A 27,608-nucleotide genomic window follows, 5' to 3' on the forward strand; every position below is an offset into this window, starting at 1 on the left:
GTAGCATATGACAATAATTTTTTAATTAGCAAAATGAAACCCTTTATCAATCTGTGTAACTTTTAAAAATGTGAAATCCTTTAATTTATCTCAAGACGAATTTTCTGCAAGAACATAAAAGTCTTCTGTGAGAGAGAGGTTACTTAACAATATTTTGAAAGAAAAGGTACCTTTTCTTAAACATGGATATCGGAATAATTTTATAATTCCATAGTCATCAGCTGTAACTAAAACTTGGCCAATATAATTTCCATCTACTGAATTTATATCGTTGATATCTGAATACTTGGGCCAAATTCCATTTACTTCAAGGCCTGAAACACATGTCCATGAAGCCCAATGAACACCTTTTATTTCTTCTGCACTTGTCACTTCTTTTCCCCTAAAATAAATCAGAGTCTTAATTTAAGAAGTTATTTCATTTGATTTTCTCAAGCCTAAACTGTACTGAGAACATATTAAATTCCAAAATTTAATGAATCATCTCACCCCACTTAGAGGAAAATACATAAATAGGTAAGTCTGGGTTAAGAGAAAAGAAAACTAAATGCAAGAAATTTATAAAAAGCTACTACAAAAATTATACTGATTCAGAGACACACATTGCCTTGGATGTTTAGCTTAGCAGGTTCCCTTATGTGGAGAAGAAAACTGAATCCTATTTTTAAAATGATACAGTTTAGTCATAACAGGGTAAGTGATTTTAAAAAAGGTAAAAGCTATGAGAAAGTGGCAAATCAGGTATTAAAAAAGAAGCCTAAGATACATAGTTGAGAAAAAAAGAGAGAACTGGAAAAGACCAAGAAGAAAGGATGAGTGTAGGATAATATATTTACATTAGGTAGACTGTTAATGAAAAACTTTTGGGGAGATGCATTCATTGAATTATGCAGCTTATTTTATGTAATAGGTTCTTGGAAGATAGTGACTAATTCCCTAAGCATCACAACAAATGAAGTACTATGTGGTGGCCGGGTGCAGTGGCTCACACCTGTAATCTCAGCACTTTGGGAGGCCGAGACAGGCAGATCACTGAAGGTCAGGAGTTCAAGACCAGCCTGGCCAATATGGTGAAACCCTATCTCTACTAAAAATACAAAAACTAGATAGGCATGGTGGCGGGCACCTGTAATATCAGCTACTCAGGTGGCTGAGGCAGGAGAATCACTTGAACCCTGGAGGCAGACGCTGTAGTGAGCTGAGAACTTGCCACTACACTCCAACCTGGGCAACAGAGCGAAACTCTGTCTCAAAGAAAAAAAAAATTACTAAGAGGTAATATTTCAATGATTCTGCTTTTATCCCATTCATTCACGCACTCACTCACTTGCTAATTTATTTACTCATTTGTTTAGTTAGAGCCATGGTCTTGCTCTTTCACCCAGGCTGGAGTTCACTGGCATGATCTTGGCTCCCTGCAGCCTTGAACTCCCAGCTGAAAGGATCCTCCCACTGCAGGTGCATGCCACCACACCCTGCTCCTTTTTTTTTTTCTTTTTGGTAGAGATGTGGTCTCACCATGTTCCCTGACTGTTCTCAAACTCCTGGGCTCAAGAGATCCTCCCACCTCGGCCTCCCAAAGTGCTAGGATTACAAGCATGAGTCACTGCACATAGCCTATTCCTCTCTTTTAAAATTTTTGGTTGAAATTCTGTTTTTCAAAGTTAGTTATTAATATTTGCAAGGTTTATTTGTTTATTTTTTTGAGACAGCCTCTTGATCTGTTGCCTAGCTGGAGTGCAATGGCAACATAACGGCTCACTGCAGCCTCATCCTCCCAAGCTCAAATGACCCTCCCGTCCCGACCTCCCAAAATAGCTGGGACCACAGGTGCATACCACCACACCCGGCTAGTTTTTGTATTTTTAGTAAAGGTGGGGTTTTGCCATGTTGCCCAGGCTGGTCTCAAACTCCTGGGCTCAAGCTATCGGTCCACTGTGGTCTCCCAAAGTGTTGGGATTACAGGCGTGAGCCACCATGCCCAGCCTGCAAAATTTATTTGAGATAAACACAAAAAACAAATAATTTATTGGTCACACATTTCCAGTAATTATATTCACTTAATTAGTTCCAGCCACAAAAATGGCATTTTGACTCTCTAAGATACAGTGGTACTTTACCATACACTATGATCATGCTATGGAATTCAATAAAAAGAGAATCTGTTTTAGATCCTCCAGCCAAAGGAGTTTTAATTAAGAACCAAAGGATTTAGAGTAGTAGCTGCCAAGGACTGGGAGAGGTAGAGGTCAATGGGGGCCAGGTGGGGGTGGATATAAGGAGAAGTAAGTTTCAGTTATACAGGATGAATAAATTCAAAAGATCTAATACACAGTTTGTTTACTATGGTTAATAATGCTGTTACTGTATGATGTATCTTAAATTTGCTAAGAGACTGGAACTTAAATGTTCTCAACACACACACACACATAGATGGTAACTATGTGAAGTGACCGATACATCATTTAGCTTGATTGAGGAAATTGTTTCACAATGTATATATCAAAACTTTACATTGTACATTTTCAATATATACAATTTTTAATGTCAATTATACCTCAATAAAGTTGGAAAAAACCCAAAAGGATTTCAATATAATAAGGCAGACTTACAGAAAAGTCTACAATGCCTGAAATATCAGCTCAGATCTTCTTTGATTTCCTATGTCAAATATAACTTAAAATCTGCTTCTAGTAAAACTCTAAAATATTGTATAGGCACTACAAATCTATAATTTGCTAGAAATTGTTACCTGGCATTCTATAAAAAAGTCTTTTCCCATTTCCATCATTTGTCTGCAAATATCTACTGTCTGAAGACCAGTCCAGATGAGTGATGAAACTAAGGGATCCCAAACACTCGCCAACTTTTTTATAACGCTGAGCAACTCCATAAATATCAACTGAGCTGTCATTGCATCCAACAGCAAGGTAAGTTCCATCTGGTGAATATTTTAATTCATGAATTGCCTCCTTCCTATCTTTAATATGTACAACTTCCGTCATATCTCTGTTAAAAGAAAAAATGAGACTACATGAACAGAAGTCACAACAGAATTCATTCCGTTTCAAACATGTCTAAAATGACTATGAAGCCGTATCCAATGTTTATACAAACAAACATAAATAACACAAGTAGTATTAATTCAGGAACAATACATTGCTGAACAGAAATACATGGAAACAATATATGCCAAATGTTCAGGAAAATGCTGAATTTCAGTTTCTAAATTACTTTAAGTACTTTAGAGATCCATACTAAATTTCTGGAGTTAACAAAGAATAAAGGAAATAAAGTAACAAATTTTACAGTAAAAGAAGTTCTTTGTAAATATGGAGTTTATGAAAATGTTTAGTTTAAACACTATAATTTTCAAACAATTTTTTTTGTAAGGAGCTAAATGTGCAAAATTACATTCAAGAAATAATAAAGGATGAATTCATCTATATTACTTCAGTAATACTATTTTATTTTATTTTATTTATTTTATTTTATTTTATTTTATTTTATTGAGGCAGAGTCTGGGTCTGTTGCTCAGGCTGGAGTCCAGTGGCACAATCTTGGCTCACTGCAACCTCAACCTCCCAGGTTAAAGCGATTCTCACCTCGTGCCTCAGCCTCCCGAATAGCTGGGATTACAGGTGCACACCACCGTACCTGGCTAAATTTTTTGACCTTTTTAAATAGAACACACATTCCTCCCTTAGGGACCATGTTGAGCAGTGAAGTGTAACTTTCTTTCAATGATGACTTCTTATGGAGTATCCAAAATAATACAGATATTAGTAACAGCCAAAAAATAGAAAAATATGTAGTAAAACACCACTGAGTTTCCAAAGTTGTGGAGTTTGTGGGCAGGAGGAGGAGAAGCAGAGGCAGGGAAAAAAGGTAGGAGGAAGTAAAAATTCTTATTTCCAATCAGTGTCAGAGACTTTTCTCCAGATAAATTTTGCCTTCATCAACTTCTGACTGTTACATGTGCAAGAATTAATCTTCAGTTGTATTTGAGTCACTATACAGCTGTGGGCCTGTTAATTACAGTACTTAGTGATTACCCTAATCAAAGTAGTGTTAGAAACAGAAATAGAAAAATGAGCCCCAAGATAAATCCAAGATTGCATTCTTTGAACCTTCTGTACTTTTTTTAAAAGTTTCCCTGGTTAACATCACTTTTGCCTCTGCAGCTTGCAGGGTACTCTTCCTATGCATAGACTCATACAGCTGCCTATGCATTTCCCAGGGACTCCTTCAATCCATATACCTTATTGCCCTTTGCTCCATATCCATCCATCCATCCATCCATTCCTTCCTCCTATATGGAATAATATTTTTAAGAAAAGTCTAAGGCACTATTTGGCAGCTTTTACTTTTTATGCCTCCTTTATTTAAAATTTTATAATTATAATCATCTTCATGACCTTCATTAAAATGCTTCTGGAAAATTCTTCAGAAGTATTTTGGTATTTTTTTATAGCATTTTTGTTCTAGAGACTTAATTGCTCCCAATTAATGAGAAGAATGGTTTATGTCCAAGGTTTTCTGTTAACATGCCCCCTGCTCACCAACACACACGTGCGCATGCACACACACACGGTAGAAGATAACAGAGAGAGATTCTGGTTGACTGATTGGTTTTTTAGTATGAATAATATTGCCATGTCAATATTATGAATTACATGACTACTCTCTCACATGAAGAGATTCTCTGACAAATTTAAAGGAAAGATGACAACTATTAGATGAAAATTTGTTAATTTTTAAAAAACATTCTGAATTAAGTCTTCTGGGAGACTAATATATGATCACTATGGTTTCTTTTAAGAAGCAGAGGGAGGCAAAAGTCTGGGAATACTCATACATGAACAGTTCATAATACATCACAAAGTAAAGGTACAGAGTTGATCAGAGCATATAACAGAAGAATCCATTTCTAGCTGAGTGATTCTGGGGAGACATATCAAAGGAAGTGGAGTAGATAGCTATGATGTCTACATTTTATTCCAATTAATGAATGAGATTTAGCTCAGTAGAAGACAGGAACTGGAGGTAAAGGACCCATGTTTCAGCAGAGACAATAGTATGTGAAAGAGCTGATGGCAAGAGAAAGTATTCAAGTTCAGCTTGTGACGGCCACTGTAGTTGAATGGATACAAGCAAGGGGACTCTGGTGTGAACTCAGTCTACTGAGGGAGGCCGAGGGAAAATCATGAAGGGGGCCTCATATGTCTTGTTAAGATTTTTGGCCTTAATTTGTGAGGTTAAGCTAGGATAAGATGTACCAGTCAGATCACTGATTTGGTTCCAAGGTAAAAAACAAATTAGGCAGGGTGTGGTGGCTCATGCCTGTAATCCCAGCACTTTGGGAGGCTGAGGTGGGTAGATCACGAGGTCAGATGGAGACCATCCTGGCCAAGATGGTGAAACCCTATCTCTACTAAAAGCACAAAAAATTAGCCCGGCGTGGTGGCATGCACCTGTAATCCCAGCTACTTGGGAGGCTGAGGCAGGAGAATCACTTGAACCTGGGAGGCAGAGGTTGCAGTGAGCCGAGATCACGTCACTGCACTCCAGCCTGGGCAACAGGGCGCGACTCCATATCAAAAAAAAAAAAAAAAAAANCTACAATGCCTGAAATATCAGCTCAGATCTTCTTTGATTTCCTATGTCAAATATAACTTAAAATCTGCTTCTAGTAAAACTCTAAAATATTGTATAGGCACTACAAATCTATAATTTGCTAGAAATTGTTACCTGGCATTCTATAAAAAAGTCTTTTCCCATTTCCATCATTTGTCTGCAAATATCTACTGTCTGAAGACCAGTCCAGATGAGTGATGAAACTAAGGGATCCCAAACACTCGCCAACTTTTTTATAACGCTGAGCAACTCCATAAATATCAACTGAGCTGTCATTGCATCCAACAGCAAGGTAAGTTCCATCTGGTGAATATTTTAATTCATGAATTGCCTCCTTCCTATCTTTAATATGTACAACTTCCGTCATATCTCTGTTAAAAAGAAAAAATGAGACTACATGAACAGAAGTCACAACAGAATTCATTCCGTTTCAAACATGTCTAAAATGACTATGAAGCCGTATCCAATGTTTATACAAACAAACATAAATAACACAAGTAGTATTAATTCAGGAACAATACATTGCTGAACAGAAATACATGGAAACAATATATGCCAAATGTTCAGGAAAATGCTGAATTTCAGTTTCTAAATTACTTTAAGTACTTTAGAGATCCATACTAAATTTCTGGAGTTAACAAAGAATAAAGGAAATAAAGTAACAAATTTTTACAGTAAAAGAAGTTCTTTGTAAATATGGAGTTTATGAAAAATGTTTAGTTTAAACACTATAATTTTCAAACAATTTTTTTTGTAAGGAGCTAAATGTGCAAAATTACATTCAAGAAATAATAAAGGATGAATTCATCTATATTACTTCAGTAATACTATTTTATTTTATTTTATTTTATTTATTTTATTTTATTTTATTTTATTGAGGCAGAGTCTGGGTCTGTTGCTCAGGCTGGAGTCCAGTGGCACAATCTTGGCTCACTGCAACCTCAACCTCCCAGGTTAAAGCGATTCTCACCTCGTGCCTCAGCCTCCCGAATAGCTGGGATTACAGGTGCACACCACCGTACCTGGCTAAATTTTTTGACCTTTTAAATAGAACACACATTCCTCCCTTAGGGACCATGTTGAGCAGTGAAGTGTAACTTTCTTTCAATGATGACTTCTTATGGAGTATCCAAAATAATACAGATATTAGTAACAGCCAAAAAATAGAAAATATGTAGTAAAACACCACTGAGTTTCCAAAGTTGTGGAGTTTGTGGGCAGGAGGAGGAGAAGCAGAGGCAGGGAAAAAAGGTAGGAGGAAGTAAAATTCTTATTTCCAATCAGTGTCAGAGACTTTTCTCCAGATAAATTTTGCCTTCATCAACTTCTGACTGTTACATGTGCAAGAATTAATCTTCAGTTGTATTTGAGTCACTATACAGCTGTGGGCCTGTTAATTACAGTACTTAGTGATTACCCTAATCAAAGTAGTGTTAGAAACAGAAATAGAAAATGAGCCCCAAGATAAATCCAAGATTGCATTCTTTGAACCTTCTGTACTTTTTTTAAAAGTTTCCCTGGTTAACATCACTTTTGCCTCTGCAGCTTGCAGGGTACTCTTCCTATGCATAGACTCATACAGCTGCCTATGCATTTCCCAGGGACTCCTTCAATCCATATACCTTATTGCCCTTTGCTCCATATCCATCCATCCATCCATCCATTCCTTCCTCCTATATGGAATAATATTTTAAGAAAAGTCTAAGGCACTATTTGGCAGCTTTTACTTTTATGCCTCCTTTATTTAAAATTTTATAATTATAATCATCTTCATGACCTTCATTAAAATGCTTCTGGAAAATTCTTCAGAAGTATTTTGGTATTTTTTTATAGCATTTTGTTCTAGAGACTTAATTGCTCCCAATTAATGAGAAGAATGGTTTATGTCCAAGGTTTTCTGTTAACATGCCCCTGCTCACCAACACACACGTGCGCATGCACACACACACGGTAGAAGATAACAGAGAGAGATTCTGGTTGACTGATTGGTTTTTTAGTATGAATAATATTGCCATGTCAATATTATGAATTACATGACTACTCTCTCACATGAAGAGATTCTCTGACAAATTTAAAGGAAAGATGACAACTATTAGATGAAAATTTGTTAATTTTAAAAAACATTCTGAATTAAGTCTTCTGGGAGACTAATATATGATCACTATGGTTTCTTTTAAGAAGCAGAGGGAGGCAAAAGTCTGGGAATACTCATACATGAACAGTTCATAATACATCACAAAGTAAAGGTACAGAGTTGATCAGAGCATATAACAGAAGAATCCATTTCTAGCTGAGTGATTCTGGGGAGACATATCAAAGGAAGTGGAGTAGATAGCTATGATGTCTACATTTTATTCCAATTAATGAATGAGATTTAGCTCAGTAGAAGACAGGAACTGGAGGTAAAGGACCCATGTTTCAGCAGAGACAATAGTATGTGAAAGAGCTGATGGCAAGAGAAAGTATTCAAGTTCAGCTTGTGACGGCCACTGTAGTTGAATGGATACAAGCAAGGGGACTCTGGTGTGAACTCAGTCTACTGAGGGAGGCCGAGGGAAAATCATGAAGGGGCCTCATATGTCTTGTTAAGATTTTGGCCTTAATTTGTGAGGTTAAGCTAGGATAAGATGTACCAGTCAGATCACTGATTTGGTTCCAAGGTAAAAAACAAATTAGGCAGGGTGTGGTGGCTCATGCCTGTAATCCCAGCACTTTGGGAGGCTGAGGTGGGTAGATCACGAGGTCAGATGGAGACCATCCTGGCCAAGATGGTGAAACCCTATCTCTACTAAAAGCACAAAAAATTAGCCCGGCGTGGTGGCATGCACCTGTAATCCCAGCTACTTGGGAGGCTGAGGCAGGAGAATCACTTGAACCTGGGAGGCAGAGGTTGCAGTGAGCCGAGATCACGTCACTGCACTCCAGCCTGGGCAACAGGGCGCGACTCCATATCAAAAAAAAAAAAAAAAAAAAGTTAAAGGAGCACAGTAATAGGATCAAGACCAATTAGAAGGCTACTGCAGATGATGGTTTCTCAGACTTCAGAAAAAAGTGAGCTTCTTTAAAATACAATGTAGTATAATATTCCATACTATTATAGGATATAATATGTAATATAGGTTAAAGATATAATTCTAATCTTATTCACAAACCTTAATTAAAATGTTCCTAGAAAATTAATTAGGAAAGCAAAATCAACAGGATGTGATGGTGATGGATTACAGATGTTGGGTTCAGGAGAAAGAGGTATCAAGGAAAATGCCCAGGTTTTTGCTTAGGCACATGGATAATGGTACCATTCGCTAGGATAGGGTCCATGGACAGATGATTGGTTTGGGAGGGCTATCATGAGTTCAGTTTTGGAAATGCTGAGTTGGAGATGCCTTTGAGACATCCAAGCGATGTTAAATAAGTAACTGGATATGCACAGCTCAAGTTTTGAGATAACGGCTGGAGCTGTGCATCCGGGGTCATCAGGCTATGCATGGTAACTGACGGCAGAGGCAGAATGAGACTAGCAGAAAGAGACTACCTAGGGAGAAAATATAGAGCAAAAAGAAGAGAAACTCTAGGCCTGAGCCTTAAGGAACTCTAACATTTACTTGCTGGGCAAAAGTTAATTAGCCTATGAAGAAAATGGGGCTAGAGAAGTAAGCTGAAAACATAAAGAGAACAAACACCTAAAAGCCAAGGGAGAAAGCATTTTGAGAAGCAGCAAGTGGTTAAGAGAATCAAATACTGTTGGGAATTCAAGCTAAATGAGAAGTGAAAAATGTCTCCTAGTTTTAGGGACACAGGGTACAATTTTTCAACATAAAGCTGAAAGCAAAAGCCATATAGGAAAGAGGATAGAGGTTGATAAGTTAATTAGAGGAAAAGAGAGACTGAAGTTAGACAGTTTTATGAGAAATATTCCTGTGAAAGGGAAGAAAGTAGAAATGTGATATAAGAGAGAGAGACTTTGGTTTGAGGCATGAAACTTAATATGGGACACACTGAGCATGTTCTAACAGGGCTCTTTGGTGGGGGTGCAACCAACCATTTGATGTGAAAAAATAATGGATGTACAAGAAGAGTTACTTTTTTAAAGCCAGGAGACAACTTTTGGAACTCACTACTCCCAAGAAGCAGAGCAGAAAAACTATAAATAATTTGGAAAAAAAAAATTAAAATGAATGTGTGATTTCTTCAGCAAAAACTATCACAATCCCTTTTAAAGTTGATAAAATGTGGTAGTAACACTGTCAGAGACAGACAAGTGGCTAGCCATTGGTAGAATTTAAAATGACAATTTGACTGGGCATGGTGGCTCACGCCTGTAATCTCAGCACTTTCAGAGGCCAAGGTAGGAGGATTGCTTGAGCCCAGGAGTTTGAGATCAAGTGGGCAAAATGACAAGACCACATCTCTACAAAAAATTAAAACATTAGCTAGGCATGGTGGCTACTTCCAAGTAGTCACAGCTACTTGGAAGGCTGAGATGGGAAGATCGCTTGAGCCCAGGAGTTGGAGGCTGCAGTGAACTGTGATTGTTACTGCATTCCAGCCTGGGCAACAGAGCAAGACCTTGTCTCAATCAATCAATAAATAAAATGACAATGTTATATATTTACAACTGTTAATAGTCTATCCCATACCCTGTAGGAAACCTTACTCCATCTTCAGCATAATTTATTAGCCTTGCTAATCAAGCTCTTCCACTATTATGAAGTCTCCCTAACTATTCACGAGAAGGAATGGGTGCCTCTGAGGAGTTTGCTGTTGATAACACAATGTAGCTTACTATAAGCAAAGTTCCATATGTGTATATATAATTTTCTATTTTAAAATATTTGTAAGTTTTCATTTGACTCGATGATATGAGCGTTTTTTTTGTTTGTTTTTTTTTTGTTTTTTTTTTTGACATGGAGTCTCGCTCTGCCGCCCGGGCTGGAGTGCAGTGGCCGGATCTCAGCTCACTTCAGCTCACTGCAAGCTCCGCCTCCCGGGTTCACGCCATTCTCCTGCCTCAGCCTCCCGAGTAGCTGGGACTACAGGCGCCTGCCACCACGCCCGGCTAGTTTTTTGTATTTTTTAGTAGAGACGGGGTTTCACCGTGTTAGCCAGGATAGTCTCAATCTCCTGACCTCGTGATCCACCCGTCTCGGCCTCCCAAAGTGCTGGGATTACAGGCTTGAGCCACCGTGCCCGGCCGATATGAGCATTTTTTAACAGAAGTGAGGACAGCAAAATGGTAGAAAAGGACATTCCAATGCTACTTCTCTTGCAGAAATACCAATTTGAATCATCCATGCATAAAAATACCTTCACAAAGGAGACAGATACATGAAAATCCCTTCAAAAAATTAATTAATCCAGGAGCTGGTTTTTTGAAAAAATTAATAAAATAAATAGACTGCTAGCTAGACTAATGAAGGAGAAAAGAGAGAAGAATCAAATAGACATAATAACAAATGATAAAGGGGATGTCACCACTGACCCCACAGAAATACAAACATCAGAGAATACTACAAATATCTCTGTGCATATAAACCAGGAAACCTAAAAGAAATGGATAAATTCCTGGACACATACACCCTCTAAAGACTGAACCAGGAAGAAGCTGAATCCCTGAATAGACCATTAACAAGTTCTAAAATTCAGGCAGTAATAAATAGCCTACCAACCAAAAAAAGCTTAGGACCAGATGAATTTATAGCTGAATTCCACCAGAAATACAAAGAGGAGCAGATACCCTTTCTTCTGAAATAGCCCAACAACTGACAAGGAGGGACTCCTCTCTAACTCATTTTATGAGGCCAGCAACATCTTGATACCTAAACCTGCCAGAGATCCAACAAAAAACTTCAGGCCAGTATCCCTGATGAACATCAGTGCAAAAATCCTCAATAAAATACTGGCAAACTGAATCCAGCAGCACATCAAAAAGCTTATCCACCACAATCAAGTAGGCTTCATCCCCGAGATGCAAGGCTGGTTCAACAAACGCAAATCAATAAATGTAATTCATCACATAAACAGATCTGAAAACAAAGACCATATGATTATCTTAATAGATGCAGAAAACACCTTTGATAAAATTAGCATCCCTTCATGTTAAAACTTCTCAATAAACTAGGTATTGAAGGAACATCCCCCAAAATAATAAGCTGTTTATGACAAACCCACAGCCAATATCATACTGAATATGCAAAAGCTAGAAACATTCCCCTTGAAAACTGGCAAAGACAAGGATGTCCTCTCTTCACCACTCCTATTCAACACAGTATTGAAGTTCTGGCCAGGGAAATGAGACAAGAAAAAGAAATAAAGGTCTTCTCCGCACTGCTGTTACAGAGGTCTCCAGCGCCTTCCCTCTCCTGTGCAAAATGGCAACTCTTAAGGAAAAACTCCATTCACCAGTTGCAGAAGAAGAGGCAACAGTCCCCAACAGTAAGATCACTGTAGTGGTTGACCAAGTGGTATGCGTGTTGCTATCAGCATTCTGGGAAAGCTCTGGCTGATGAACTGCTCTTGGGATGGTTTTGGAAGATAAAGCTAAAGGAGAAATGAGGACTGCAGAATGGGAGCTTATTTCTTCAACCCTAAAATGTGGCAAGATAAAGATTATTCGGACGCCAATTCAAGATTGAGTGTAACGCAGAGTCCGTCAGCAAAGAAGGGAAAGTCGGCTCAATCTGGTCAGAGAATGTTAATGTCTTCAAAATTCATTATTCCTCAGATCTCAAGTACAGCCCTGATGCATCATAATGTGGTTTCCCAACCCAGTGGACATTCTTACATACGTTACCTGGAAACTAACTGGATACCAAACACCCGCGTGATTGGAAGTGGAGTAATCTGGAATTCTGCTAAGATTTCGCTATACCTTATGTCCGAAAACTTGGCATTCATCCACAGCTGCCATGGTGGATTTTTGGGGAAACATGGCACTCAAGTGTGGCTGTGTGTTGCCCGTGAATGTGGCAGTGTTCTCTCCAGGAATTGAATCCAGAAATGGAACTGACAATATAGTGAAAATTGGAAGGAATGCATAAGATGGTGGTTGAAGTGCCTATGAAGTCATCAACAAAGGATATACCAACTGGGCTATGGATTAAGGTGCTGACCTTATTGAATCCATGGTTGAAAAACTATCCAGATTCTCCTTGTCAACAATGGAAAGGGCACTTATGGCATCGAGAATGAAGTTTCCTAAGCTTCCGGATCCTCATGCCCGAGGATACCAGCGTTATCAACCAGAACTAAAGATGATGAAGTTGCTCAGCTCAAGAAAAGGAGGGCAGATACCCTGTGGACATCCAGAAGGACTTAAAATACCTGTGACTATGGCTCTACGCTATAGAAATTTAAAAACTACAATTTATTAACTCTAGCCTTTAGTTTCATCCGTCATGATCGCAGTTGCTTGATCTTCCTTCAATATGTGAATTGGGCTCACAGATCAAAGCCCTATGCTTGTAATGCTTGCAATGTGAGCTCTTGAACAAATTAACTATTGGGTAGTGCTCTAAAAAAAAAAAAAAGAAATAAAGTGTATTCAAATAGACGAGAGGAATTCAGATTGTCTCTGTTTGCAGAGACATATCCGTATCTAAAAACTCCATCGTCTCGCCCAAAAGCTCTAAAGCTGATAAGCATTCCACAAAGTCTCAGGATATAAAATCAATAAATGTGTAAAAGTCACAACATTCCTATAGCAAGCCATTGGAATAAGATGGTTTTTTTTTTTTTTTTTTTTGAGAGGAGTCTCGCCTGTCACCCAGGCTGGAGTGCATAACCCGGATCTCAGCTCACTCAATCTCCGCCTCCCGGGTTTACCCATTCTCCTGCCTCAGCCTCCAGGAGCTGGACCTACAGGACCCGCCACCCCGCCGGTAGTTTGTATTTTTTAGTAAGACGGGGTTTTTCACCGTGTTAGCCAATGGTCCGATCTCCTGACCTCTGATCCCGCCATCTCGGCCTCCCAAAGTGCTGGGATTACAGGCTTGAGCCACCACGCCCGGCCATACAAGCATTCCTATACACCAACAACAGGCAAGCAGAGAGCCAAATTATGAATGAACTCCCATTCACAATTGCTACAAAGAGAATAAAATACCTAGGAATACAGCTAATAAGGGAAGTAAAAGGCGTCTTTAGGAGAACTACAAACCACTGCACAAGGAAATAAAAAAGAACACAAATGAAAATATTCCATGCTCCTGGATAAGAATGAGTATCATGAAAACTGCCATATGCCCAAAGTAATTTATAGATTCAATGCTATTCCCATTACACTACTACTGATATTCTTCAAAGAATTAGAAAAAAACTACTTAAGAAATCATATGGAACCAAAATAGAGCCCATACAGCCAAGTCAATCCTAAGCAAAAAGAACAAGGCAGGAAGCATCATGCTACTGGACCTCAAACTGTATTACAAGGTTACAGTAACCAAAGCAGCATGATACTGGTATAAAAACAGATGCGTAAACCAATGGAACAGAATAGAGAATTCAGAAATAAGACCACACATCTACAACCATCTGATCTTCAACAAACCTGACAAAAACAAGCAATGGAGAAAGGATTTCCTATTCAATAAATGGTGCTGGGAAAACTGGTTAGCCATATGCAGAAAACTGAAACTGGACCCCTTCCTTATACCTTATACAAAAATTAACTCAAGAAGGATTAAAGACTTAAATGTAAAACACAAAATCATAAAAACCCTAGAAGAAAATTTAGGCAATACCACTCAGTTCATAGGCATTGGCAAAGATTTCATGATGAAATCGTTAAAAACAACTGCAACAAAAGCAAAAATTGACAAATGGGATCTAATTAAACTAAAGAGCTTCTGCACAATAAAAGAAACTATCATCAGGGCAAAGAAGCAACCTACAGAGTGGGAAAAAATTTTTGCAATCTATCCATCTGACAAAAGTCTAATATCCAGAGTCAACAAGGAACTTAAGCAAATTTACAAGAAAAAAACAAACAACCCCATTAAAAAGTGGGGAAAGGACATGAGCAGACACTTCTCAAAAGAAGACATTTATGTGGCCAAGAAACATATGTAAAAAAGCTCAACATCACTGATCATTAGAAAAATGCAAATCAAAACCACATTGAGATACCATCTCATGTCAGTCAGAATGACAATTATTAAAAAGTCAAGAAACGACAGATGCTGGTGAGGATGAAGAGAAACAGGAATGCTTTTACACTGTTGGCGGGAATGTGAATTAGTTCAACCATTGTGGAAGATGGTGTGGCAATTCCTCAAAGATCTAGAACCAGAAATACCATTTGTCCTAGCAATCCCATTACTGGGTATATACACAAAGAAATATAAATCATTCTATTACAAAGATGCATGCACGTGTATGTTCATTGCAGCACTATTCACAATAACAAAGACATGGAATCAACCCAAATGCCCATCAATGATAGACCGGATAAAAAAAAAGTGGTACATGTATACCTTGGAATACTATGCAGCCATTAAAAGGAAAGAGATCATGTCCTTTGCAGGGACATGGATGGAGCAAGAAGCCATTATCCTTAGCAAACTAATGCAGGAACAGAAAAGCAAACACTGCATATTCTCACTTATAAGTGGGAGCTGAACAATGAGAACATATGGACACAGGGAGAGGAACAACACACACTGAGGCCTTTCAGGGGGTGGGGTGGGGGAGGGGGAGCATTAGGAAAAATAGGTAATGCATATTGAGCTCAAACCATTTATGCCTGGTGCTCCATTACTGGAACGCCAAGCTTGTGGGAATTATTTATATCTTACAGCTCAAGGTCATTGCCAAAGTCTGATTTTTCAAAAAAAAAAAAATTTGCAACCTCTGGTATAAATGGGTTAACACCTAAGTGATGCAGCAAACCACCATGGCATATGTTTACCTACGTAACAAACCTGCACATCCTACACATGTACCTTGTAACTTAAAATAAAAATTAAAATTAAAAATATGTTCATAAGAGCTAAGAAAACATGGTGAGAGATTATAGAATCTGTGTGTAACATAGCAATAAGGAAAGACATATTTGAAGAAGGGGGGAAGACAGTTTTACATTACTCATGTCACCCCTTCCCTCAAGCCAACCTAAGTGTCCATCAATGTATGAATGAATAAAGAAATAGATATACTATTCATTCTTAAAAAGGAAGAAAATCAGCTGGGCACAGTGGCTCATGCCTATAATTCCAGCACTTTCAGAAGCTGAGGCGGGAGGACTGCTTAAGGCCAGCAGTTTGAGACAAGCCTGGGCAACATAGTGAAGCCCAGGCTCTACAAAAATTTTTAAAAATAATTTTAGAAAAGGAAGAAAATCCTGTCATTTGCTACAACATGGATGAACCTGGTGTACATTATGCTTAGTGAAATAAACCAGGCAGAGAAAGAGAGATACTGAATGATCTCGCTTACATGTGGAATCTAAAAAAGTCAAACATAGCAGAGAGTAGATTGGTGGTTAACAGGGATTAGGAGTACAGGTGGGAAATGGGGAGATGTTGGTTAAAAAGTACAAAGTTTCAGTTGGAACGAGTGAATAAGTTCTGAATATATACTGTATGGCATGGTGATCAGAGTTAATAATAATGTAGAATATACTTGAAAATTGCTAAGACACATCTTAAATGTTCGCACCCTTTAAGTGGTTAAGTATGTGAGGTGATGGATATATTAACTAGCTTGATATAATCATTTCACAAAGTATAACCAAAATCTCATGTTGTATTTTGTAAATATATACAGTTTTTGTTAATTATGCCTTAATGAAGCTGGGGGTACACAAAATAAATTTTTAAAAAGGCAGAATGGTTACAAAATAATTTTAAAACTGTTAAGTTTTTATTATGAAGAAAAGATAAGTTTTAAGAAGATATTGTGGCTTTACCCTGGCACACCATCTTATATACTAATTTAAGAATCATGATGTGAGATTCTAATTCATTCTATTTTCTTCCAACTCTAACATAAACCCCACTCCTGGTGCAGGTACTTTAATATGTTATGAGCCGAGCACGGTAGCTCACGCCTGTAATCCCAGCACTCTGGGAGGCTGAGGCGGGCGGATCACAAGGTCAGGAGATCAAGACCATCCTGGACAACATGGTGAAACCCCATCTCTACTAAAAATACAAAAAAAAAAAAAAATAGCTGGGCGTGGTGGCGCGCACCTATAGTCCCATCTACTCGGTAGCCTGAGGCAGGAGAATCTTTTGAACCTGGGAGGCAGAGGTTGCAGTGAGCCGAGATTGCACCACTATACTCCAGTCTTGTGATAGAGCAAGACTCTACCTCAAAAAAAAAAAAAAGAGTTATGTTTAGTAATGAATCCTGCTTTACCATATGAAGAATACAAAGCAAATCAAGAAGAAATAGTAACCAGGTAAATTCAGATGGATTAAGAAGACCATTTTGTGAGTTAGAATTTTGTGGTTCACCTTTAAAGGGATTTAATAATCAGAATAACCCTTTCAATACTATTAGCAAGTTGGATTCAGGTGCTAAAATACAACCTTATTAGGAATAAATACTTTTTCAGCCAGTCTACTGCATTCAGTAACTGAAAGAGCAAGTAAATGTATAACTAAAAAAAAAATCATTACTTTTGAATGCATACCAGCTATACGATAGGAATTCTTAAGTGTTTTACATGCATCTTAAATTCTTGTAAAACCTCTATAAGTGAGCACTCCAATTCCAGCACTTCCAATACTTTCAGTTCTTACAGACAAGAAAAAATGAAGCTGATCATGAATATTATTATTCATAAGTAATGACCAGGTGTTTCTAATATTTCTAACCTGCAAAACTAAAGAGCAGCCTCCAAAGAAATTAAACAACCAATGAGAAAAAGAACAGATGTTTAATCTTAGATGAGGATAGTCACAGAGATTCTAGAATCAATGATCAAATCAGTGCCCAAATTATAATAGTATGGATAGCCCAACAGGGAGGTTTCACAGTCTTTCATCTCTGTTTAAGAAGCTGTTTCAGCATGACAAAATAAAGTAATATGACATATTTATAGAGCTCTGGGGAAAAAGCTTTAATTTATATTCAAATGTTATATTCATATTTTTTTTAAATATGAGGTACCTAGAGTAGTCAAATTATGTCTTTCATAGAGACCCAGAAAGTAGAACAATGGTTGTCAGGTGCTTAGGAGACGGAAGAATGGGAATTATTTTTTACTGGGTACAGAGTTTCCATTTGGGAAGATGAAAAAGTTCTGAAGCTAGAGGGTGGTGATGGTTGCACAACCATGTGAATGTACTTAATGGCACTGGATTTTACATTTAAAAATGTTTGAAAAGTGAAGTTCATATATTTTACCACAATAAACAATGTTAATTTAAGAGAAAAGTCTCAGCATATCTCATTATAAAAACCGGTCTCAGAAAGGGGAATCAGCATCTGTAGAAGCTCAGAAGTACAAGAAAACATAATGTATCTGTCCTAATGGGGAGATGTTGGTTAAAGAGTACAAAGTTTCAGTTAGGATGAGTGAGTAAGTTTTGAAGATATACTATATGGCACAGTAATATAGGAAAGGAGTTTCCTATAGATGAAAGAAACTGGGGTACTGAGAAATAGGCTGGAAAGATGGGCACTATATACCACGTGAAGGATTATGAGCTTCATCCTAAGGACAGTACAAAGCCTTTATCATACTTTAGAAATAAGAGGAGAGCACAGAAACATGTTTTAAAAGGAATCACCATCACTGTGAAGAAAGGTCTTGAGGGAAGCACAACAGGAGGTAAGAAGATCAGCTACGAGGCTGTTCCACCAATCCAGTTAGTAGATGACAGAAGCCTACACAAGAGTACAATGGTGAGAACAGAAGGAAGGAGATTAATTTGAGAGCTACTTCGGAAGTAGACACTCCAGAACTCTTGAATTAACTACATAGGGGAAGCAAAAGAGAGAACTGTGTTAATAGTTCTTGAACTGAACAACTGAGCGAAGGATCTTACCATTCACTGAGGTAGAGAAGAAAGACTTCATAAGTACTTATCCTGTGAACATGTGTGGATCTACAGCAAATTTCTTACTGGCTGCATAGAATTCAATTGAATTTATCTATCTATAATTCAACACAAAATGTTAACTGCTTTACCAAATTCTTTAAATTTTTCTAATTACTCAAACAAAAGAAGAGATGGAAGCATTTTTTAAAGCATAAGGCTGTAAATAATAATAACAACAGTAACAACAACAACAAAATTAACCCATTTTAACAGCCTCAGCTTGTTAAATGGCAAGGGATCATTACTAAAAATCTATACTAACAGGAAAAAGTAGTTGGGACCCAAATTTTATAGCTCAAAATTTTAGCCATTAATCTATTAAGCATTCTTAACCCCCCAAACCAAGGTTTCTGAGTTTATTTTCGGGCAAAGCTATTTTATAAATATATTTTATACTTCATGAAATTAATATCTGAAATAGATACATTAATCAGAAGGGGAAGAGAAAAGGATAAATGGATAAAAGCAAAAAGCATTATATATTCTGTATCACTGAAGAGAAAATTACTATGTGTTTCTATTTCTACCCTAATACCATACCTTACTCTAAGTACAGTGAATGAGCCATCCTTCATTCCAAGGGCAAGATGGATTCCATCTGCATTGACAGCTGCACAACGAATTGCTTCTTCCATATTACACCTTGCTATTAATGCATGATCTACTAGGCTCCATATCCTGTAAAATTTAATTTTAAAAATAAAAAAGAATAGTTAGCTAATGCATACTTTAATAAAAATATTTTGGTTAAAATAATAATCTCATCTTAATTAAGATAAATCTAGATATCTTAACTATCTGTTTTGCAGCAAGAAATTCTTAACTATGAAAATGGGAACTGTTCATGCTTAAATGACAGAAGTTGATAGAATCTTTTGCTTTTAATTTTTTGGGCGACATCGTGTCACTCTGTCACTCAGGCTGGAGTGCAGTGGCGTGATCATAGCTTACTATAACCTTGACCCTGTGGGCTCAAGCGATCCTCTAGCCTCAGCCTCACGAGAAGCTGGGACTACAGGAATGTGCCACCCAACCTGGCTACATTTTGTTGTTGTTGTTTTGGTATCCTTTTAGCACAGCTATAGTGTCACTGCATAATAAACACAATGTTTTGCCATCTAATTGAAAACCAGTAAAGTCCATACTCCATTGTGCCTTAAAAATGTAACATTCTAAGTCCAATTTTATCTTTTTCCTCTTATTTCAACATGATGAGTATGCACTGGTGATAAATAATAATGTCACCATATGGTAATGCACATAGCACTCAAAATTCTGCCAAGTTGTAACTGTGTCATTGAAATTTGTAATGAGCTGAGGAGCAGTGCAAAATGATATGAGTGTACCATCTCTTTCCCAGCATCTCAACTCTGCATCTGTAGTGTGATACACTGTATTTTTTTTTTTTTTTTTTTTGAGACGGAGTTTTGTTCCTGTTGTCCAGGCTGGAGTGCATGGTGTGATCTTGGCTCACTGCAACCTCTGCCTCCCGGGTTCAAGCGATTCTCCTGCCTCAGCCTCCCAAGTAGCTGGGATTACAGGCATGCATCTCACCACACCTGGCTAATTTTGTATTTGTAGTAGAGACGGGGTTTCTCCATGTTGGTCAGGCTAGTCTCGAACTCCCAACCTCAGGTGATCCACCCGCCTTGGCCTCCCAAAGTGCTGGGATTACAGGTGTGAGCCACCGCACCCAGCCAATACAATGCATTTTTAAACAATGCAGTAACATTGATTCTTTCACTTGTAGGTAGGTTGTTTCTATCCTGACCAAAGGGAGAGAGTGTGTGTGTGTAGACACACATGTATATATCCTTATGTACATACAGTCTAGTGTACTATCTAGTGTAAAACTATCCAAATTCAGAATCCACAATGCTAGAAATCAACAACAAAAAAGATAACCAGAAGATACCCATTGTTTGAAAATTAAGAATTATACTTCCATATAATCTAAAAGACAAAGACAAAGATGAACTCTTTATGATTTGTTACTATTTTGAAGTAAGTTATAAAACTGCTTAAAATCAAAACTTGTGAAATACAGCTGAAACAGTACATAGGAGGAACTTTTGGGAGCTTTAAATGCATATACAGTTGGCCCTCTGTATCCATGGGTTCTGTAACTACAAATTCAACCAACCATGGATGGAAAATGTAGTTAGGCCTATGATGGCTGCATTTGTACTGAACATGTACAGACTTCTTTTTCTTGTCATTATTCCCTAAACAATATGGTATAACAACTATTTACACAGCACTTACACTGTATTAGGTATTATAAGTAATCTAGAGATTTAAAGTACAGTTGACCCTTGAATAATGCAACAGTTAGAGGCACCAATCTCCATGCCATCAAAAAGCCATGTCTAACGTTTGACTCTCCAAACACTTAACTACTAATAGCCTACTGTTGACTGGAAGTCTTATCAATAACACAAACAGTTGTTTAACATATACTTTTGTGTATTATATGTACTAATACTGCATACTTACAATAAAGTAAGCTAGAGAAAACATAATTAAGAAAATCATAAGGAAGAGAAAATAAAATTGTTATTCATTAAGTAGAAGTGGATCATCATAAAAGTCTACATCCTCATCATCTTCACATTGTGTAGGCTGAGAGGGAAGGGGAGGAGAGGCTTGTCTTACGATCTCAGGGTGGCAGAGGTGGAAGAAAATCCACCTGTAAGTGGACCCATGCAGTTCAAACCTGTGTTGTTCAAGGAGTAACTGTATTTTGGAGGATGTTAAAATTATATATCATTTTATACAATGGACTTGAACATCCAAGGATTATGATATCTGCAGGGGGTCCTGGAACTAATCTACCCAAAAATAGCAAGGAATAACTACATTATAAATAAACAAAGGCTACAATTTAATGAATAGGCATCTACCCCAAGACATTAGAAAAAGATCACCAAAACTAAGTAGATTTTCTAAATGCTTTGATTATATTTTAAACTTGTTACTAGTTTATAGGAAAATTATTTTGTATATTGTTTTCATATCCAGAAAATTTGCTAAACTCTCTTTTCAATTCCAGTAATTCGTCTTATTTTCCTTTGAATTTTCCTATATATATAAATACAATCATATATGTATATAAAAAAACATCACTACTATATATATACTATATTATATATTTATAGATATACCCTATATAATATATATAACCAACTGAGAATGGCAGTTGTTTTTTCCTTTCCAATCTGTGTGTGTGTGTATGCGCACATATATATACACATACATATACATGCTATACATATACACATTTGGCCTTACTATATTGACCAAGATTTCTAGTCTATAGCTGAACAGAATGGTGAAAATGAGCATAACTGTCTTTTTCCTGATTTCAAAGGAAAATCTTCAATACTTTAACATTAAATATGATATTTGCTGGTGACATTCTACGCTCTTACCACAAGGGACAGCAAACCATGTCCTGTGGGCCAAACCAGGCCTGCTACCTATTTTTGTACAATCTGAAAGCTAAGAATAATTTTTACATTTTTAAATGGTTGAAAACAATGTTTTAATAAAATTTTGAAACACAAGAAAATTATTTGAAATTCTACTTTCTGTGTCTGTAAATAAAGTTTCATGGAAGTATAGGCATACACTTACTTGGTTTTTTGTTTTGTTTTGTTTTTTTGAGACAGAGTCTCACTTTGTCGCCCAGGCTGGAGTGCTGGTGCAATCTTAGTTCACCGCAACCTCCGCCTCCCAGGTTCAAGCGATTCTCGTGCCTCACCCTCCTGAGTAGCTGGGATTACAAGCGTGTGCCACCATGCCTGGCTTATTTTTGTATTTTTAGCAGAGACAGGGTTTTGCCATGTTGGCCAAGCTGGTCTTGAACTCCTGGCCTCATGTGATCCACATGCCTCAGTCTCCCAAAGGGCTGGGATTACAGGCATGAGCCACCACACTGTTTCTTTTGTTGTTTTGTTTTTGTTTTTTTAATGTATTGTCTATGGCTTACATACTGTCTTTGTATCACACTACAGAGGCAGAGTTGAGATATTGGGAAAGAGATGATACACTCTCACTACTTTGGACTGCTCCTCAGTACATTACAATTTTCAGTGACACAGTTACAACTTGACAAAATTTTGAGGGCTATCTGTATTACCATATAGTGACATTTTGTTATTATTTTTGTTTACCAATGTATATTCATATGGTACTTAGAATGTTACATTTTTAAGGCACAATTGAGCATGGGCTATACTGTTATTGAATTAGATGGCAAAGCATTAGGTTTATTATGCAATGACACTGTAGCTGTGCTAAAAGGATACAAATATAAATTATCAGACTAAGCACTCATCACAATTTTTCCAACTCACAGGTAAGCCCAGAAAAATTAGAAAATTTAAAACAGAGTATCTCATGACATAATTTATTTACAAATTTAAAAATACAATGAGGTTGCAAGAGAAGTAAGTTTCTGAGTGGTTGATCTGTTAGCCAAGCAAGGAAAGCTACTTATTGGTAATGAAAATGGTAAATCATTTTGAATTGCAGCAGCTTCAGAAATATGTCCAGAGAAAACAGACTTAAGACTGTTATAGCCTTTCCATGAGAACAGTTGCTCCAAAAGTTGAGAATATTGGGAACACTACCAATAATTAATTTAAAAACAAGATAAATAATTTTGAGTGGTTTTCCTTGATTCTTGATGGGTTAACAGATGTTACAGATACTACTCAATTGTTTATTTGAGGAATCAATGCCAAGTGTGAAGTGACAAGAATTTGCTTTTACGAATAGTCTGCACGAAACAACTACAGACAAGAATATTTTCAAAATCATTGAGAAAAAACTAATTCAATACAACCTAAATTGGAATCTGTTAAGATGAATTATAACTAACTGATGGTGGGAAAAAATATGTACAGAAAAAAATGGCTTAAAGAAATTTACAGATTATAAAAATGTAAGGGGTTTAAAGCCTGTGCGTATTCATTGTATTATTCTTTAGCACATACTTAGCGAAGAAAAAAATAAGACTGTCTCTTGTTTTTTTAACTAATAGCGTTAATGGTGAACTTCATTTGCTCCTGTGGATTTAACTAACCACTGTCAGTTCTGTGAATTTTTGCCAGATACAGAAGTAGAAAATCCTGACTTGCGCTAACACAGCAGTTAAATGGCTTAGCAGTGGTAAAGTTTTATTGATTTTCTGATCTCAGAACCAAGATTGAAATTTTTCTGAATTATGAAGAATTGCCTCTCTCTCTCTCTCTCTTTCTCTCTCTCTCTCTTTCTTTTGAGACGGAGTCTGGCTCTGTTTCCCAGGCTGGAGTGCAGTGGCGCGATCTCAGCTCATTGCAACCTCTGTCTCCCAGGTTCTAGCGATATTATTAAACACTGAATGGATTTGGAAATTAGCTTCTACTGAAGACTCAATACTGTTACCTAATGAATTCAACCTAAAATTATAAGGCAAAAACAGCATAATGTCATGTGAAACTTACATTGTGGTAAAGTCATTTGGACAATTAATGCTATTTGAATAACAATATCAAGCTGCTTTATATACTCCTGTGCTATCAAAACTTAAAACCAGAAGTGAGGTCTCCATTCCCACAGAAATCCACAGCAGATATTTTTTGGAGCTTAATTTATAGCTTTAGCAGCATATGTTGGACTATCCTCCTTTGGCAAATGCTGGGTCTTGTCTGTCCCTTGTGCTCCAAGAGAAAGCCATAAACAAAGGTCAAGTTTACCCAAAGGAAAATGCCTTCAGGGCAAAAGCAGCTTTGGCACAATGCGCCCCTAGATGCCCATTTTCTTTCACAAATTGGCTGGATAGCTCCTCATTATCTTGTCAGTTCTTTGAAGGTTTTAAGGTGATTTACATTTTAACTAACATCTTTAGTTGTTTTCATTGGAAGTTGTTTTATTCCAAATAAATTGGCCACCAATAACAGAAACAGTAGTCTGAACAATTCCTTTTTAAAGAAACAGTTGTCCTATTGGCAGCAGATAGGTAGAACTTGGTAATAGCAATTCTACAATAAAAGGATTATGAATAGTTCTTAGCAAAGCACAGAGTGAGGTGTAGTCCCCACAGTAAGTTTACAGACATATGACCTATGCCATCTCCCAAACCCCAAAAATAGACTGGCACAATGACAGTAAATGGCATGACTGATTAGCATACCATAAAAAACATCAATAATCATCTGGAAACAATTAGGTCGAGTCCCCATCTTACTCCTTACACTAAAGGAAGCTTTACATAGATTAGGAGTTAAACATAAAAATAAAACCACTAATGTACTGGAAGAATATATTGAAAATTTTTTAAAAATAATTTTTGGGAAGATTTCTCTACGATAGAATCCCAGAAGTCATGAAAGAAAATACTGATAAATGCAGCTATATAAAACAACAACACAACAAGAATTTTTGCTTACCTAAAACAACCTACATGAAGTAAAAAAAAGAAAAAGCAAGTAACAAACTATTGAAATTACTTGCAATTTACATTATAGGCAAAGAGTTAACATCCATAATATATAAAGAGCTGCTAAAAGTAAAGGAGAAAAGATCAACAACCCTACAGAAAAAATGGCAAGAAATGTGGAAAGTTTATAGAAAGGATTCTAGGGAACCAACCTAACTTTTTAAAATTGGTAAATATACAGAAAGAATTAAGCACTTTTCTGCTTGTATTATACCCAGGATAAATAAATAATTGATGAGAAGAAATTCTCTTTATAGAAATACTACAGCTAACAAATGAATAGAGTGGTAAATATAAGTATTAGAATGCCACCATTTGAAACACTTATTAAAATGACAGACTTAGGCCCACATGCATTCTCAACGGGGGTAATATTTCCTGAAAGGGGGTAAAAATGAATTCTTAGGGGTAAAATATCTAAATATTACAATGGTTTGTGTTCTCTTAAGGGGCCACAATACAAAAAGAGATACACAGTTGTCTGTGGTCTTAAAATTTCAAAGTGAGGGTGTGATCAATAAAAAAAAAAAAAAGTAAGAAAGTGACAATGAAAAAAGGTTGGGAAACACTGATCTAGACAATCATCATCAATGGTCACTACTAGAAAAAACGGAGACTACACATTACATACCAACAAGCAGGAGTACATCACCACCTAGGAAATATCCTTGGTGAAAATTCATAATTGTATCTCTTCAAACCTCTAAATCTAACTACCAATTTACAGGATACAAGGAGCACAGACTATGTTAAAATACACTATGGGTATGCAATTAGCCAAATCCAGAATGTGGGAAACCCTGAATAAACTGTAAGAAGAACAAAAAGGGAAGAAGAAAGCTGTAGAATAAAAGAGACTGAAAAGACATACCAACAAACGCAATACATGAAGCTCATTTGGATCCTTATTTTAAGAAATCATAAAAATATTTTATGAGACAATCAGGAATTTCTATACCAGCTAGATACAGAACACTGTGTGATAAGAGTATTGTGGTGATGTTTGAGATATCTTTTAAAGATACAAACTGAAATATTTACAGATGAAATCAGGGAGGAAAAAAAGACAAATTGGGGGAAACAAATTTCAACTCCTAAAATTTATCAGTGGTTCTCAAATTTTTGAGTATATCGTAGTCACTTGGAAGGCTTCTGAAATCACAAATTGCTCAATTTCTGGTATTAGGTCCTGTAAAAGGCCTAAGAATATGCATTTCTTACAAGTTCTTAGGTAATGTTGATGTTGCTCGTCAAGGAACCACACTTTGAGAACCACTATCCCAGACACGGTTTCTAATTTCTTTAATATATAGACAGATATCATTAGATCTTACTTAAAATCAAGTAGAGAAAAAGATCTATGAACTAATAGAAAATAGGCAAAGGATTTGAACAGGTTAAGGAAAAAAATGTCCTCTAAACATATAAAAACATACTCAACAACCCTCAATATAAGAGAAATACACATTTTCAAAATATAACAAGGTATCATTTTTCACCTTTTGGGATTATAATTAGTTCTGTTAAGGGTGGGAGAAAACAGGCACTGGCAATATATTCACGATAGGTGTATAAATTGTTGCTGCCTCTATGTAAGGCCTTATCTATCAAAATTTAAAATACGCACATCCTTTGTTTTCTTGTTTTTTTTTTTGAGACGGAGTCTTGCTCTGTCACCCAAGCTGGAGTGCAGTGGCCGGATCTCAGCTCACTGCAAGCTCCGCCTCCCGGGTTCACACCATACTCCTGCCTCAGCCTCCCGAGTAGCTGGGACTACAGGCGCCTGCCACCTCGCCCGGCTAGTTTTTTTGTATTTTAGTAGAGACGGGGTTTCACCGTGTTAGCCAGGATGGTCTCGATCTCCTGACCTCGTGATCCGCTAGCCTCGGCCTCCCAAAGTGCTGGGATTACAGGCTTGAGCCACCGCGCCCGGCCAAAATACGCACATCCTTTGATTACTGCTAAACATTTATCAGAGATATTCACACATGTACAAAATGACAAATGTATAATGATGTTCATTGCAAGCCTTGTATTTATAAAATACACAAAACTGGAGGAAACTAATCTTCCATGAGTAATGGATTAGTTGAATAAATTACAGTATATCCATGCAGTGAAATATTATATTCCTGTTAAAAATAAGGAAGTAGTTCTGTACATTCTGATATGGAACAAACTCCATATCATATATTCATAAGAGAAAAAATATTACTAATAATTCTATTAATTTTCAGTACTTACTACTTATGTTCATTTGTTATACCATGAGCTAATAAAATTTTAATTGGAGTATTTTAAGCTTTTTTTTTTTTTTTTTTTTTGAGACAGAGTCTCACTCTGTTGCCAGGCTGGAATGCAGCGGCACGATCTTGGTGCACTGCAACCTCCATCTCCTGGGTTCAAGTGATTCTCCTGCCTCAGCCTCCCGAGTAGCTGGG

The 27,608-nt window shown here is 37.0% G+C and overlaps 1 protein-coding gene across 1 annotated transcript in view; it reads right to left on the reverse strand.

Annotated features, from left to right (window-relative positions):
- EML5 (EMAP like 5) overlaps window positions 1-27,608 on the reverse strand; it is a 205,258-nt gene that overhangs the window by 112,003 nt on the left and 65,647 nt on the right. The window contains 3 exon segments of the mRNA XM_017895377.1: window positions 171-382; window positions 5,724-6,008; window positions 19,224-19,361. Of these exon segments, the coding sequence (XP_017750866.1) occupies window positions 171-382; window positions 5,724-6,008; window positions 19,224-19,361 (635 nt within the window).

Source organism: Rhinopithecus bieti, unplaced genomic scaffold (assembly GCF_001698545.2).
Source record: "Rhinopithecus bieti isolate Rb0 unplaced genomic scaffold, ASM169854v2 scaffold_26710, whole genome shotgun sequence".
Lineage (NCBI taxonomy): Eukaryota > Metazoa > Chordata > Mammalia > Primates > Cercopithecidae > Rhinopithecus > Rhinopithecus bieti.